Below are 16998 nucleotides of genomic sequence, written 5' to 3'. Positions count from 1 at the left end.
TTGAAAAATAAATAAATAAATAAAACACCATTTTGTAATTTTGGGGGCTTCCGATTCTATGCAGTGCACTTTTCGGTAAAAACTGCACCATATCTTTATTCTGTAGGTCCATATGGTTACAAGGATGCCTAATTTATATAGGTTCATTTATTTTATTACATGCACCAAAATTTGTATGTGTAAAATTGTCATCTTCTGACCCCTAAATCTTTTATTTTTCCATATACAGGGATGTATGAGGGCTCATTTTTTGCGCCGTGATCTGAAGTTTTTATTGGTACCATTTTTGTTTATAAATGATAAATTTTTTTATGGTATACAAATTTTTTTTTATGGTATATATGTTTTATGGTATACAATTTTTTTATGGCATACAAAGTGACCAAAAATACCCAATTGACTGAATTACGCCATTGACCGCGCGGTTTAATTAACATTATAGCTTACACTCGTGCCAATACCACATATGTTTAGATTTATTTTTGTTTACATTTTTTTAGAGGGGTGATTTAAAAAATGTTATTAGGGAAAGGGTTAAATCACATTTATTAACTTTTTTCGCTTTTTTTTTTATATAGCCCCCTTAGCATTTTTTTTTACCATTTTAGACACAGCGATCAACTTTGATCGATGCATCTAAAGAGTTAATGCCGGACATCGGCCACCATTTCTACTTTGTAATGACATCAGTCATTTTACCCAAAAATCTATGGTGAAACAAAAAAAATCATAAGAATATATATTATATATATATTATCTCATTGTGCGACAAAATTGAAAGAAAAACAACTCCATTATGTAATTTTGGGGGCTTCCGTTTCTACGTAGTAAATTTTTCAGTAAAAAATGACACCTTATCTTTATTCTGTAGGTCCATATGATTAAAATGATATCCTACTTATATAGGTTTGATTTTGTTGTACTTCTGGAAAAAATCATAACTACATGCAGGAAAAATGAACACCTTTAAAAATGTCATCTTCTGACCCCTATACCTTTTTTTTCCCCCGCAAATGGGGATGTATGAGGGATCATCTTTTGCGCCGTGATCTGAAGCTTTTATCAGTATTTGTTTTGATCCGACTTTTTGATCACTTTTTATTCTTTTATTTTCATGATATAAAAAGTGACCAAAAATACACTATTTTGGAATTTAGAATTTTTTGCGTGTACGCCATTGACCGTGCGGTTTAATTAACTATATATTGTTATAGTTCAGACATTTATGCACGTGGCAATACTACACATGTTTATATTTATTTTTATTTATATAGCTTTTTTTATGGGGAAAAGTAAGGAGATTCAGACTTTTATTAAGGAAGGGGTTAAATCACATTTATTAACATAAGGGACTATAACACTGCACACACTGATTTCCTACACTGATCACTGCAATGCATTAACATGGCATTGATCAGTGTTATCGCAGGCACGGAGCAGTCATTCAGCAATCAAACAACAAAGAGGAAAGTAGGGACCCACCTTGTGTCCGTACAGCTGATCGGGACAGCGCGGTTTCACCACGGTGGTCCCAATCAGCCCCGACTGAGCAGCCGAGAAGGTTTCACTTTCATTTCAGACGTGGCAATCAACTTTGATCGCCGCGTCTGAAGGGTTAATATCAGGCATCACCACAATCGGTGATGTCCATTACATGGCCGCTGGGACATATCCGAGATGACGAGGGGTCACTGTGTGACCCCGCATTATATCGTGGGAGTCGGCGCAGGACGTAAATATACATTCTGTGTCGTTAAGGGGTTAAATTGAATAAGGCCTTGCCATTACATGTTTCCATCAGCATCCCTTTTTGACATATTTCTATATGTATTTGTGTTGCGTAAGAGCAAATCGAAATGTGAGGCCACCCTAACAACAAATACAGAATTGTAAAAAAAATTTTTAAAACTATATTTTAACTGATTATGATTCTTTATTTTAAAGTGCATTCAGTAAATCTATCTATCTATCTATCTATATATATATATATATATATAAAACTCAACGTGTGTGTATGTATGCATGTATGTATGTGTGTATTTTCCAACATCACGTCCAAACGGCTAAAGATATTAACATGAAACTTGGCACACATGTTACTTATATGTCAACAACAAAGATAAAAGATAGGATAGGTGATTTAACCCTTACTCATCCCTGTTTGCCAGGGGCGGGGTTTATGTTTAAAGTCCCATACAAGTCTATGGGAAGTATATGTTACTGCATAACTTCCAAACGGCTTGAGATATTTCGATAATACTTGGTCACATGTTACTTATATATCCACTTAATATATAGGATAGTTAATTTAACCCTTAACTACCCCCATTTTTGAGGGTCAGGGTTTTTGTTCCATGCAAATCAAAGGAAAATGTATGTTGCCACATAACTTCCGTACGGCTGGAGATATTTCAATAACTGGTACACATATTACGGGTCGGGATAGGAGTTCGGGATAGGAGGACCGGGATAGGAGGACCGGGATAGGAGGACCGGGATAGGAGGACCGGGATAGGAGGACCGGGATAGGAGGACCGGAAAGGAGGACGGGAAAGGAGGTCGAGATAGGAGGACGGGATAGGAGGACGGGATAGGAGGACCGGGATAGGAGGACCGGGATAGGAGGACCGGGATAGGAGGACCGGGATAGGAGGACCGGGATAGGAGGACCGGGATAGGAGGACGGGATAGGAGGACGGGAAAGGAGGTCGAGATAGGAGGACGGGATAGGAGGACGGGAAAGGAGGACGGGATAGGAGGACGGGATAGGAGGACGGGATAGGAGGACGGGATAGGAGGACGGGATAGGAGGACGGGATAGGAGGACGGGATAGGAGGACGGGAAAGGAGGTCGAGATAGGAGGACGGGAAAGGAGGATGGGATAGGAGGACGTGATTGGAGGACGGGATAGGAGGTAGGGATAGGAGGTCGGGATATGATGACGGGATAGGAGGTCGGGATATGAAGTCAAAAGCTTCCTCCTTTGTTTATTTTCCTCCCCAACAAGGATTAGGAAGGAAAAACCGGGCAACGCCGGGTACTCAGCTAGTATATATATATATATATATATATATATATATATATATATATATAAAACTCAACGTGTGTGTGTGTATGTATGTGTGTATGTTCCAGCATCACGTCCAAACGGCTAAAGATGTTAACATGAAACTTGGCACACATGTTACTTGTATGTCAACAACAAACATAGGATAGGTGATTTAACCCTTACTCACCCCAATTTGCCAGGGGCGGAGTTTATGTTTAAAGTCCCATACAAGTCAATGGGAAATAAACGTTACTGCATAACTTCCAAACGGCTTGAGATATTTCAATAATACTTGGTCACATGCTACTTATATGTCCACTTAAAATATAGGATAGTTAATTTAACCCTTAACTAGCCCCATTTGTTAGGGTCAGGGTTTTTGTGTAAACTCCCATGCAAATCAATGGGAAATGTATGTTCCCACATAACTTCCGTACGGCTGGAGATATTTCAATACCTGGTACACATATCGGGATAGGAGGTCGGGATAGGAGGACAGGATAGGAGGACTGGATAGGAGTATGGAATAGGAGGACTGGATAGGAGTATGGAATAGGAGGACTGGATAGGAGTATGGGAGAGGAGTATGGGAGAGGAGTATGGGAGAGGAGTATGGGAGAGGAGTATGGGATAGGAGTATGGGAGAGGAGTATGGGAGAGGAGTATGGGAGAGGAGTATGGGAGAGGAGTATGGGAGAGGAGGTCAGGAGAGGAGGTCAGGAGAGGAGGTCAGGATAGGAGGTCAGGATAGGAGGTCAGGATAGGAGGTCAGGATAGGAGGTCGAGATAGGAGATTGGGATAGATGGACTGGATAGGAGGTTGAGATAGATGGACTGGATAGGAGGACGGGATAGGAGGACGGGATAGAAGGATGGGATAGGAGGACAGGATAGATGGATTGGATAGGACAGGATAGGAGGTCGGGATAGGAGGACAGGATAGGAGGTCGGGATAGGAGGTCGGGATAGGAGGTCGGGATAGGAGGACGGGATAAGAGGACGGGATAGGAGGACGGGATAGGAGGTCGGGATATGAGGATGGGATATAAGGTTGAGATATGATGACGGGATAGGAGGTCGGGATGTGAGGACAGGATATGGGGTTGGGATATGACAACAATATATGAGGATGGGATATGAAGTCAAAAGCTTCCTCCTTTGTTTATTTTCCTCCGCAACAAGGATTAGGAAGAAAAAAACGGGCAACGCTGGGTATTCAGCTAGTTCCTAATAAAATAAAGTATGGGTTTTACAATGAAATATCAAGAGAGGCTCCAACAGCTAAATATTGACTGCAGGGGCCAGACAAGGTGAAGAATAGATGGAATGAGATTCAAACATTTAAAGGGGTACTCCACTGCCCCAGCGTTCAGAACATTTTGTTCTGAATGCTGGGTGCAGGCTTCGGGGACCATGACATCACACCACACCCCTCATGAAGTCACGTCACGCCCCCACAATGCAAGTCTATAGGAGGGGGTGTGGCAGCCATCACGCCCTCTCGCATAGACTTGCATTGAGGGGACGTGATGTGATGTCACAAGGGGCTTGATGTGACGTCACGACCCTCGCAGCCGGACCCAGCATTAAGAACAAAATGTTCTGAACGCTGGGGCAGTGGAGTACCCCTTTAAAGAAGCACTGCAGGTTTTTTGCCTAAATCATGCACATTGACAATCACTAGTCATACAGTGACATTTGTTTTATTTCAGGGCAGCTGCATGCATGTGTAGTATTACTCTAATTTGGTCACGTGATCACCAGTATGACCAATAGAAAGTGACCATACCTAATGTGTCATAAAATAGTACAGTGCTGCTGCTTCTCTATGGGATTACGATACATAGTAGTTACACATCTTTATGGAGGCCGTGTTAACACATTCCATTTCTTGCAGATTTTTTTCTATTTTTGCTGTGATTTTCCCAAAATTACAGCAAAAAAGGTGCCATTTTATCACAAGTGTGAATACAAAAATCATAGGACGTTGCAGAATCGAATATTGGACTAACAGTATTTTGTAGAGATCAGCTCTCGGGAGTCCTTTATCAAGTCAATGCTCCTAAGCAGAAAACACAGTTAACAATGAGCTCAGAAATGCTTTTGACTTGAAAAAGGGGAGGACACGTGATTTTCCAAAATTTCTGGAAAGCATGTGAAAAATGTTGTAATATTTCAAACATGTAAACACATCCTAAAGACTTCAAATCTTCATAAAACACCTCAGTTGTGATTATAGGTTAAATCACCAATATTTCTCTATAAAACACACTTTGACGCATCAAAGTGACTGACCTTAACCCATTTATGAGCATAATGTGTTCACCTGGCTAAACTTCAGATGAGCAGGTGCAGTGATCAAACACCACAACCAATCTATGCAATGCCAGAGGATTTATGGGAAATGTAGGAAGCATTATCAAGTGACTTCAGTGATTGTTTTACATCCAATATGAAACCTTATTCATGCCTGTGCACCAGCTAAAATAGGTAAGCGCAAGGCATACATAAAAAACTCTTCATTATTATCTAATAATAGCCTACGCTGCTCTATATAGGAGTGCTTCTTTAAAGGGGTACTCCGCTGCTCAGCGTTTGGAACAAACTGTTCCGAACACTGGAGCCGGCGTCGGGAGCTCATGACGTCATAGCCCTGCCCCCTCAATGCTAGTCTATGCGAGGGGGCGTGACAGCCGTCACGCCCCCTCCCATAGACTTGCATTGAGGGGTGGGGTATGATGGGGCGGTGCTATGACATCACAAGCTCCCGGCGTCTGCTCCAGCGTTCGGAACAGTTTGTTCCAAATGCCGAGCAGCAGAGTACCCCTTTAAGTACAATGAAAATGTTTAAAGTATTGTAAAAGTAGTGTAAAGCAAATTGATAGAAAAAAAAAGTCTCCCTTCTGTGCTCACACCTGTACCTTTGCTACACAAATTGACATGATGCAAATATTAAAATCTGTAAATCAGATCCATTTTTCAGGTATAAAAGCTCTACAGCATGTGATTAAGAGTAATCTGTATTGTAATCTATAACAGGTTTTCAGTTGTTAACTTATCCTAAAGATACAAAGTATTTTCATAACCAAACCACTTACCACTTCTTCGAAATTTTTTTGTTTTACAGCTTGTACAACAGTCCATGTAATAGAGGCCAAGCTAGATTCAGTGGGCTTCTTGGCATCTACCAAGATCACTTTGCTGTTTCCACTTATCATGCCAGAGTTTTTAGCAACAGTTACAGCTGTCTGCAGATTGTCACCTGAAACGGGAACATTACAATGTTGTACACACATATATTATAGAATCAGAAAATCCAACTAAAATCCTAGTATGAAAACATTATAAATTAGCCAAACACAATTTATTTCAAGCCCTAAATACATTACTGTCTCCATCTCTATAGTACAGTTCCTCAGTGTATGACGTCCACGTGCCATAAGTGGAAAAACATGGTTGTCTATATGATACACCCACTTTAAGTTAAAGGGGTACTCCGCCCCTAGACATCTTATCCCCTATCAAAAGGATAGGGGATAAGATGTCTGATCACGGGGGTCCTGCCGCTGTGTATCCCCACAATCTTGGCTGCGGCACCCCAGACATTCGGTGCACGGAGCGAACTTCGCTCCTTGCCGGATGACTGGCGATGTGGGGTGGAGGCGTGACGGCCTCCCATAGACTTGCATTGAGGGGGCATGGTCATGATGTCACGAGCCTCCGTCACTGTACCCGATGCTCTAAACAAATGGGTTCAGCAGGGAGATCGCGGGGTAGTAGTTCTTCATTAGTAAATATTTTAGATACTTTTTCATTAAATCATTGTGTAACCAGTGTGCTTGCTGAAGAGCACCCAGAAAAGTTGAGGAAGTTTTCTTCCCACGGGCACTGCTGTCAGCATGTGGCAATGTCAGATCTCAGTCCCCTTTGAGATCTAGGAGTGTCACTCACCACAGAACTGAAGGATCAATGGTGCATATGGATAACCACCACCAGCAAATATGTCCATTGTATTTCAACGGGAATTGACAGCTGGAGTGGATTATTACTTTTTTTTTCTAAATATTAAATGCACTGTTTGAAAAAGGAGGAGGGCAACTCTTCAATGGAGATTTGTATATTCCATATCATATAACTTCTCATATCTTTGTTTGTTGATCAGTATATTACTGGTCACAGATGAACAAAAATTACATTTAAAGTAACTGTATGTGAATGGAGCAGTACATGACAGCCCATGGACAACAGTGGTGGTGTTTCAGAGGTTGGGGGGCCCAGACTATTTTTCTAATCATTTCTTGTTGCAGTTTCATTTAACAATATGTTTATCTGAGACTATAACTTGGCTCCCTTCCTTAAAGGGGTACTCCGGTGGAAAACTTTTTTTTTTTTTTTTTTTTATGAACTGGTGCCAGAAAGTTAAACAGATTTGTAAATCACTTCTATTAAAAAAGCTTTACCCTTCCTGTACTTTATAGCAGCTGTATGCTACAGAGGAAATTCAGTACTTTTTTCATTTCTTTTTTGTCTTCTCCACAGTGCTCTCTGCTGACCCCTGATGCCAGTATCAGGAACTGTCCAGAGCAGGAGACTATCTCCATAGCAAACCTATTTTGCTCTGGACAGTTCTTGACATGGACAGAGGTTTCAGTAGAGAGCACTGTGGACAAGACAAAAAAATTAAAAATAAAATGGAGCAGAATTTCTTCTGTAGCATACAGCTATTTTTTAATAGAAGTAATTTACAAATCTGTTTAACTTTCTGGCACCAGTTGCCTTATAAAGACCTAAAAAAAAAAAAAAAAAATGTTTTCCACCGGAGTACCCCTTTAAGTTTCCTGACCTCATAAGGTTAATATGATATTGTATTCATGACAGTTGTTTAGCGTTAGACTTCCTGATTGATGCTTGAAACATAAAACCCCTATCTCAACCCTTGGTTGTAGGTTTAGATATGAGACTATAGGGGGCACATTGTAATTTTGTAGTTTTGCACGTTATGGAAGCAAATCTTGGAAACAGACATTTGGGATCCAACATTTTTTAGAATCATAGAACCTCACCTGTAATCATGACGGTTCTCACATTGGCATTAGACAGCTCCTTTAATACTGGTCTGGTTTCCAATTTGAGACGATTTTCCATTACCAGAAGGCCAAGGAAAGATAGGTCACATTCCACTTCATCCCTTGATACAAAAAGGAGAATTATTAAATGATCTACATAAGGAACATAAGGAACATGACTTACCAAAGTGCTACATGGTACAACAACTGTATTATTTGAAAACAACTTCATTAAATGGCCATAACAAGACATGTTCCATTATTCTCCTGCATTACAACACACACATACATAAGTGTACTGTTTTACTAACTGCCTGGGACAACTGGTACAATGTGGACATGAAAAAATATATGAATCTGAATATTGCTTGAGAACCATAGACAAGGATAAAAAGGTTCATTCACAATTACTTAATTTTTTAATTTTTTAGTAAAAATTCCTGTATTTTCCTTTGGTCACTTTACCATTGTATGGCAATAACCTGCAGCAAATATAAGAGCTGATAATAAAATAGTGATTTTAACACATCTTAAAAGAATCACAAAATGCTTTAAGAAACAATGAAAACAAACAAACAAACAAACAAAAAATTAGAAAAGGTTATCCAATTTTGCTACTTGTCTGTATTTATGCAATATTTAGATAACTGCTAATGGAATATGTTTTTGCATCCAGTCCCTATTTAACAATATTATTCAGCCTCCCCAAATATCAATCCAATAAACTGTTTCATATGCCACATAGTGACCTTACCGCTTTAAGGCTTTAATGTTAATATTTTCACTTCTGTCCAATATTTTGTATGCTAACCCAATAACGCGAAATCCTTGCTTTGTGTAAAGCTCCAGTTCATCTGTGAAGTTAAGAGGAACTGTATGGAAAAACAAAATATCATTATTTTACTAATATTTAAATATGAAAATTCATTTTTATTTTTTATGTAAAAAGCATGTGGCTGTTGTCAAGTATAAACACTTTATAGTCATCTTGTAGATGCCTTTGTTGAAGGAGTTAGTGGATTCTGAGAATGTTCAGCCATTCCAGTATTCTAGTGTTGTTTAACCCCTTAAGGACGCAGGTTTTTTACGTTTTTGCACTTTGGTTTTTTCCTCCTTACCTTTTAAAAATCATAACCCTTTAAATTTTGCTCCTAAAAATCAATATGATGGCTTATTTTTTGCGCCACCAATTCTACTTTGCAGTGACATCAGTCATTTTACCCAAAAATCTACGGAAAAATGGAAAAAAAATCATTGTGCGACGAAATTGAAGAAAAAACGCCATTTTGTAACTTTTGGGGGCTTCTGTTTCTATGCAGTACATTTTTCGGTAAAAATGACACCAGGTCTTTATTCTGTAGGTCCATACGTTTAAAATGATACCCTACTATATATCGGTTTGATTTTGTCGTACTTCTGGAAAAAATCATAACTACATGCATGGAAATTTATACATTTAAAATTGTCATCTTCTGACCCCTAGAACTTTTTTATTTTTCCGCATATGGGGTGGTATGAGGGCTCAATTTTTGCACCGTGATCTGACGTTTTTAGTGGTATAATTTTTGTATTGATCGGAATTTTTGATCGCTTTTTATTCATTTTTTCATGATCTAAAAAGCGACCAAAACTACGTTATTTTGGACTTTGGAATTTTTTTGCACGTACGTCATTGACCGTGCGGCTTAATTAATGATATATTTTTATAGTTCGGACATTTACGCACGCAGCGCTACCACATATGTTTATATTTATTTTTATTTATATGGTGTTTTTTTTTTTTTATGGGAAAAGGGGGGTGATTTGAACTTTTATTAAGGAAAGGGTTAAATCACATTTATTAACTTTTTTTTTTTACAGCTACCATAGGAACGTATAACACTGCACACACCGATTGCCAGCACTGTTCACTGCAAAGCCATAGCTTTGCAATGATCAGCGTTATCGGCGGTCGATTGCTCAAGCCTGCATCTCAGGCTTCAAGCAATCAATCGCCGAGGGGACACGCCGGAGGCAGGTAAGAGGACCTCCGCTCGTATCCCAGCTGATCGGGACACCACATTTTCACTGCAGCCGGGAAGGTTTTACTTTCATTTTAGACGTGGCGTTCAACTTTGAATGCCACGTCTAAAGGGTTAATAGCGTGCGGCACCGCGATCGCTGCCGCACGCTATTAGCCACGTAAATATACATCCTTGGTCATTAAGGGGTTAAAATAAAAGGTGAAAAAAGCCTTTTTTTCCTAATTCCTTCCTCTTATGGGTTTCCTTTCCTCATCCACCTTTTTAATAGTTTTGCAGGGCTGCTGCTCCTTAAGGCACTTTGTGCAGAACCTTAAAAAGTACCTGTCCCCAAATAAACTTTTCTAAACTAACTCTGGCTATGTTCCCTAACACCACCTAACACCACTCCCACCCTTAAAAAAAATATCTGAGCTTTAACATTTGACTTTTTTTTTATCAACTGGTGCCAGAAAGTTAAACAGATTTGTAAATTACTTCTATTAAATAATCTTAATCCTTCCGGTACTTATCAGCTGCTGTATGATCCACAAGAAGTTCTTTTATTTTTGAATTTCCTTTCTGCCTGACCACAGTGCTCTCTGCTGACACCTTTGTCCATGTCAGCAACTTTCCAGAGTAGGAGCAAATCCCCATATAAAACTTGTCCTGCTCTGGACAGTTCCTGACATGGACATATGTGTCAGCAGAGAGCACTGTGGTCAGGCAGAAAAGAAATTCAAAAAGAAAAGAACTTCCTGTGGATCATAACAGCAGTTGATAAGTACTGGAAGGATTAAGATTTTTTTAATAGAAGTAATTCACAAATCTGTTTAACTTTCTGGCACCCGTTGATTTAAAAAAAAAAAAAAAAAAGTTTTCCAGTGGAGTTCCCCTTTAAAAAGCTCCGTATCATACCTTTTTTTTTTTCTCAAAATCTCCCAGCAGGCATGATATCACTGAATAATAAGCCCACAGATATAGTAAACAAAAATGTAGTAACTCACTAAGTGAGATCTTGAGAGGTAAGCACACAATTGTACAAATTGACCTCCCTGAATATAGAAGAACATAGAAATCTTTAGACCTTTACATCACTGAAGCTCGCTGGGGGACCACTTCCACCCTAACATCTTTGCAGTGCTTTCAGGGAGGCTCTGTGCAGCTGTCAATCAAGCTAAGTGCAGAGAAGCACTTCCTGAGTTTGGTCTCCTGCCAGGCCCGGAGGAGACCAAACTGTATTAATTGTGGCAGGGAACAGAACAGAGCCACCTAGGCCTTTTCTATTACATTTTAAACATATTTATGTTGATAATTTTAAAAGCAAGTGAAAGGGAAAGTATCTGCTAATTACACAAGGAACACTATATTAAAAGCTTTATTTGGTGACAGGTACTCTTCAAATATATGTGTAGTTCCCTAAAATAATACAGTCAAGATGGCCCATAGGGTTCATAGTAATCATCAAAATGTGTGCTCCCATAGCACAACTGCACATCACTTTTGAGAGAGGAAGGACATGGCTAGTTTCTGTCTCTGTTGCTTTAAGTTTATATTATTTACAGACATGTGTCTCATAGTGGGTAAGAAATAAACCTCCCTTTCTCAGTTAACTTTATCTGTTTGACTTACCTTCTTATCTAAATATTATTCGAGACATAAAACTAACCTGTGTCTGGTTTGCAAAATGAGGCCACCATCTCTGGAGCTCCTTTCATGTAGACAGCATATTCATCCCCATTAAGAATTTGGGTGATCACTGACATACGTTGCAGGCCCGAGGAGAATGGGAATTGTTGCAGGATGACAATACCTTCAATAGTGACCTAACAGCGATAAATGTTGCAGCTATTAAGAGACATAACATAAAGCCTCTTAAAGGGGTACTCCGGCGCTAAGACATCTTATCCCCTATCCAAATTATAGGGGATAAGATGCCTGATCGCGGGGGTCCTGCCGCTTGGGGCCCCCGTGATCTTGCACGCAGCGCCCCGTTATAATCAGTCCCCGGAGCATGTTTGCTCCAGGACTGCTTACTGGCGATCACGGGGGCCGGAGCATTGTGACGTCACAGCTCCGCCCCCTCAATGCAAGCCTATGGGAGGGGGCATGACAGCTGTGTGCAAGATCACTGGGGTCCTCAGGGGCAGGACCCCCGCGATCAGGCATCTTATCCCTAATCCTTTGAATAGGGGATAAGATGGCTTAGCACCGGAGTACCCCTTTAAGGTCTTTCTATTACATGTAAGAACTTACGTCCTTATATCAAGTACATACATAGCATAAATATACAAAATAACAAGATAAGCAGGCAACCACTCTGCAAATGCTATGGCTAGGATTATGTGGGCTTACTAAGGCTATGAGCATGTTGCTAACAATAGCATAAATAACCACTAGTCATATGGATCTATAAACATTTTACCTTAGTTGCCTCAGGACCTGGTTTCACAGTCATGGATTGCATAGATTCTTCATAGTTACATTCTGTGGCTTCTTCAATGTTCTTGAGAAAAAAAAAAGAAATAGCATATATAAGCACATTATTAGCAAAGATGTAGCACAAAGTAAAAAAAAAATGTCTATTACCTTAGGTTGTAAGTCTATTGAGAAGTACAAAAATCTGTGTCTCTAAAGAATCTACATTATGATGATCTGATAATTTTTAGTAATGTATATTAGTAGTTTTTAACTAGTTTCACTATAGCAACATACACTTCCACATTTTACTTCTGATCATGTAACAAGAGACAAAAGAATTTACCCAGCATGTGAACTCAAACATTATCAGGTCCAGCGGATCTCCTTGTACGCTCCCATCTAACAAAATCAATGAATGGCAAGAAGCCATAGCTCCCAATAACGGCCCCCAGGAAAGCGATGAGCCGCTTGTGATTGGAATGATATCTTGAAATCTGCAGTTAGGCAAAGGAATAAAGCGTAAACATAAAAAGTATCAAAAAGGTTATCCAGAATTAGAAAAACATAGCCACACCTGTCCTTAGGTTGTGTGTGGTGTTATAACTCTGCTACTTAGTTACTCTGCTGCGTAGAAGGTACGGAGGTGCAGACACCAATAGCTAGAGATGGAATAGGAGTATCTTACTTTGTCCATGGTTTGTGAGCCTATATCCAAGCTGTTTGGTAATTCCACTGAACAGTCCGAGAAGCTGGTTAAGTCACAGGAGGGATATTACTGCAACTCAGCCTGCCTAATACAAACCGCAGACAAAGTAAGTAAAAGTTTATTTTATTACATCTCATTATGCCCCATCTACTGGTGTCTGCCCCTCTGTACCTTGTATGTGTCACAATTCGGCAGGCTGGAGGTGGATCCTCTGTGCCAGAGAGGGATTGGCGTGGACCGTGTCGGTGGACCGGTTCTAAGTTGCTACTGGTTTTCACCAGAGCCCGCCACAAAGCGGGATGGTCTTGCAACGGCGGTAGCAACCAGGTCGTATCCACCGGCAACGGCTCAACCTCTCTGACTGCTGAGATAAGCGCGGTACAAGGGAGTAGACAAGAGCAGGGTCGGACATAGCAGAAGGTCAGGGCAGGCAGCAAGGATCGTAGTCAGGGGCAACGGCAGGAGGTCTGGAACACAGGCTAGGAACACACAAGGAAACGCTTTAACTGGCACAATGGCAACAAGATCCGGCAAGGAAGTGCAGGGGAAGTGAGGTAATATAGGGAAGTGCACAGGTGAAGGTACTGATTAAAACCCATGCGCCAATCAGTGGCGCACCGGCCCTTTAAATCGCAAAGACCCAGCGCGCGCGCGCGCCGAGACAGCACAGACGGGGAACGAGTCTGGTAAGCGGGTCGGGATGCGCATCGCGAGCAGGCGCATCCCGCATCGCGAATCGCATCCTGGCTGGGTACATTATCGCAGCGCACCCGGTCAGCAGGTCTGACCGGGACGCTGCGAACAGGAGAACGCTGTGAGCGCTCCGGGGAGGAGCGGGGACCCAGAGCGCTCGGCGTAACAGTATGGAGGGAGAGTTGCACTTTCATTTCAAGGAACCGAGCAGCAAAACCACACACAGAGCACGAGTGGTGCCTTTCTGGAAGAAAGCAGCAAATGCTTTTCTAATCCTTAATTACAGTTATTATTTCAGACCAATGAGAATGTATCGCAATGCACACAATTTTATACAGAATCAGATTACATCAGGCTTAGGGCACACATATGCAACTGTATGCCCATACACATACACACCTGCCATTGTAAAAAAAAAAAAAGTATACCTTGTGATATATTACTACAGAGTACATTATATATTCATTCCAACTTCTATACAGATATTTCTAGGCTTTGTTCATGTGCGGCATTGATATAGTGGTAACAGCACAATTTTACAGATTTTTCCTAAATTGCTGTAAAATTAGTGCAAGGTTATGCAAATCTAGCTATCATTTTGTTATTTTTACTGCGATTTTGAATAATAGGGGTTAAAATTGTCATATAGTCAACGCTGCAAGTGAACACAGCCTAGGTGCATACAAACTGAAAATAAAGGAGAACTGCGGCACAACATTTTTACAGCCCCTGTACTCGGGCTGCAAAAAAAAAAAAAAAGAAACACTTTATATAACCTTCCTACGTTCCCCTGTTGCACAGATATCGGCGTCCCGGTCCTCCAGTGCTGGTCTTCTTCCTGGTTCCTGGGCTCGGTGATTTATTCTGCACTCAGCGTATCGCCGGCCGCAGCGATGTCCCGTCTTGGCCAGTGATAGGCTGAGCGCACTGTCATGTAAAGGAGCCCGGGCAGCAGGGAGAAGGAGGGGCCAAGACTCCTTACATGACAGTGCGCTCAGCCTATCACCGGCCAAGGCAGGACCTCGCTGTGGCTGATGATAAGCTGAGCACAGTATGAAGAAGACCAGCACTAGAGGCCCGGGACACAGATATTGGCACACCGGGGTAAACGTAGGAAGGAAAGTTAACCCCTTAAAGGACTCAGCCCATTTTCACCTTAAGGACGCAGCCAATTTTATTTTTGTGTTTTTTTTTCCTCCTCTCCTTCTAAAATTCATAACTCCTTTATATTTCCATTTCCAGACCCATATGATGGCTTGTTTTTTGTGTGACCAGTTGTACATTGTAAGGACATAACTCATTTTACCCTTAAATGTATGGTAATTTAAACGCAAATTATAATTTTTCTAATTTGGGGGGGCTTCATTTTCGCGCTGTACACTTTACGGTTAAAAAAAATACATGTTTTCTTTATTCTCTGGGTCAATATGATTAAAATGATACCCATGGTTAAATGCTTTTCTATTGTTGTACTGCTTTTAAAAATCTCAAACTTTTTTTTACAAAATCAGTATGCTTAACCCCTTAAGGACCGAGCCCTTTTTCACCTTAAGGACCGGAGCGTTTTTTGCAATTCTGACCACTGTCACTTTAAACATTAATAACCCTGGAATGCTTTTAGTTATCATTCTGATTCCTAGATTGTTTTTTCGTGACATATTGTACTTTAACTTAGTGGTAAAATTTTATGGTAACTTGCATCCTTTCTTGGTGAAAAATCACCAAATTTTGCATTTTTCTAACTTTGAAGCTCTCTGCTTGTAAGGAAAATGGATATTCAAAATATATTTTTGTTTGGGTTCACATATACAATATGTCTACTTTATGTTTGCATCATAAAATTTATGAGTTTTTACTTTTGGAAGACACCAGAGGGCTTAAAAGTTCAGCAGCAATTTTGAAATTTTTCACAAAATTTTCAAACTCGCTATTTTTCATGGACCAGTTCACGTTTGAAGTGGATTTGAAGGGCCTTCATATTAGAAATGCCCCATAAAAGACCCCATTATAAAAACTACAACCCCCAAAGTATTCAAAATGACATTCATAAAGTGTATTAACCCTTTAGGTGTTTCACAGGAATAGCAGCAAAGGGAAGGAGAAAATTCAAAATCTTCATTTTTTACACTCGCATTTTCTTGTAGACCCAATTTTTGAATTTTGAAAGGGGTAAAAAGGAGAAAATTTTTACTTGTATTTGAAACCCAATTTCTCTCGAGTAAGCACATACCTCATATGTCTATGTTAATTGTTCAGCGGGCGCAGTAGAGGGCTCAGAACGGAAGAAGCGTCAAATGGTTTTTGGGGGGCATGTCACCTTTAGGAAGCCCCTATGGTGCCAGAACAGCAAAAAAACACACATGGCATACCATTTTGGAAACTAGACTCCTCAGGGAACGTAACAAGGGGTAAAGTGAACCATAATACCCCACAGGTGTTTCACGACTTTAGCATATGTAAAAAAAATTATTTTTTTTTTAACTAAAATGCTTGGTTTCCCAAAAATTTAACATTTTTAAAAAGTGTAATAGCAGAAAATACCCCCCAAAATTTGAAACCCAATTTCTCCCGATTCAGAAAACACCCCATATGGGGGTGAAAATTGCTCTGCTGGCGCACTACAGGTCTCAGAAGAGAAGGAGTCACATTTGGCTTTTTGAAAGCAAATTTTGCTCTGGGGGCATGTCACATTTAGGAAGCCCCTATGGTGCCAGAACAGCAAAAAAAAAACACATGGCATACCATTTTGGAAACTAGACCCCTCGGGGAACGTAACAAGGGGTAATGTGAACCTTAATACCCTTACAGGTGTTTCACGACTTTTGCATATGTAAAAAAAATTTTTTCTTTTTTACCTAATATGCTTGGTTTCCCAAAATGTTAACATTTTTAAAAAGGGTAATAGCAGGAAATACCCCCCAAAATTTAAAGCCCAATTTCTCCCGATTCAGAAAACACCCCATATGGGGGTGAAAAGTGCTCTGCTGGCGCACTACAGGTCTCAGAAGAGAAGGAGTCACATTTGGCTTTTTGAAAGCAAATTTTGCTCTGGGGGCATGCCG

General features: G+C 40.4%; 1 protein-coding gene across 1 annotated transcript in view; it reads right to left on the bottom strand.

Annotated features, from left to right (window-relative positions):
• ATP13A4 (ATPase 13A4) overlaps positions 1–16998 on the bottom strand; it is a 130570-nt gene that overhangs the window by 20366 nt on the left and 93206 nt on the right. Inside the window, exons 14-19 of the mRNA XM_056565395.1 lie at positions 12881–13031; positions 12542–12622; positions 11786–11942; positions 8871–8988; positions 8114–8238; positions 6149–6312 (exon numbers count right to left, since the gene is read on the bottom strand). Coding sequence (XP_056421370.1) covers positions 6149–6312; positions 8114–8238; positions 8871–8988; positions 11786–11942; positions 12542–12622; positions 12881–13031 — 796 coding nt within the window. The remainder of the gene's footprint in view (positions 1–6148; positions 6313–8113; positions 8239–8870; positions 8989–11785; positions 11943–12541; positions 12623–12880; positions 13032–16998) is intronic.

The sequence above is a fragment of the Hyla sarda genome, chromosome 3 (assembly GCF_029499605.1).
Source record: "Hyla sarda isolate aHylSar1 chromosome 3, aHylSar1.hap1, whole genome shotgun sequence".
NCBI lineage: Eukaryota > Metazoa > Chordata > Amphibia > Anura > Hylidae > Hyla > Hyla sarda.
This window is presented reverse-complemented; position numbering and strand designations above follow the sequence as displayed.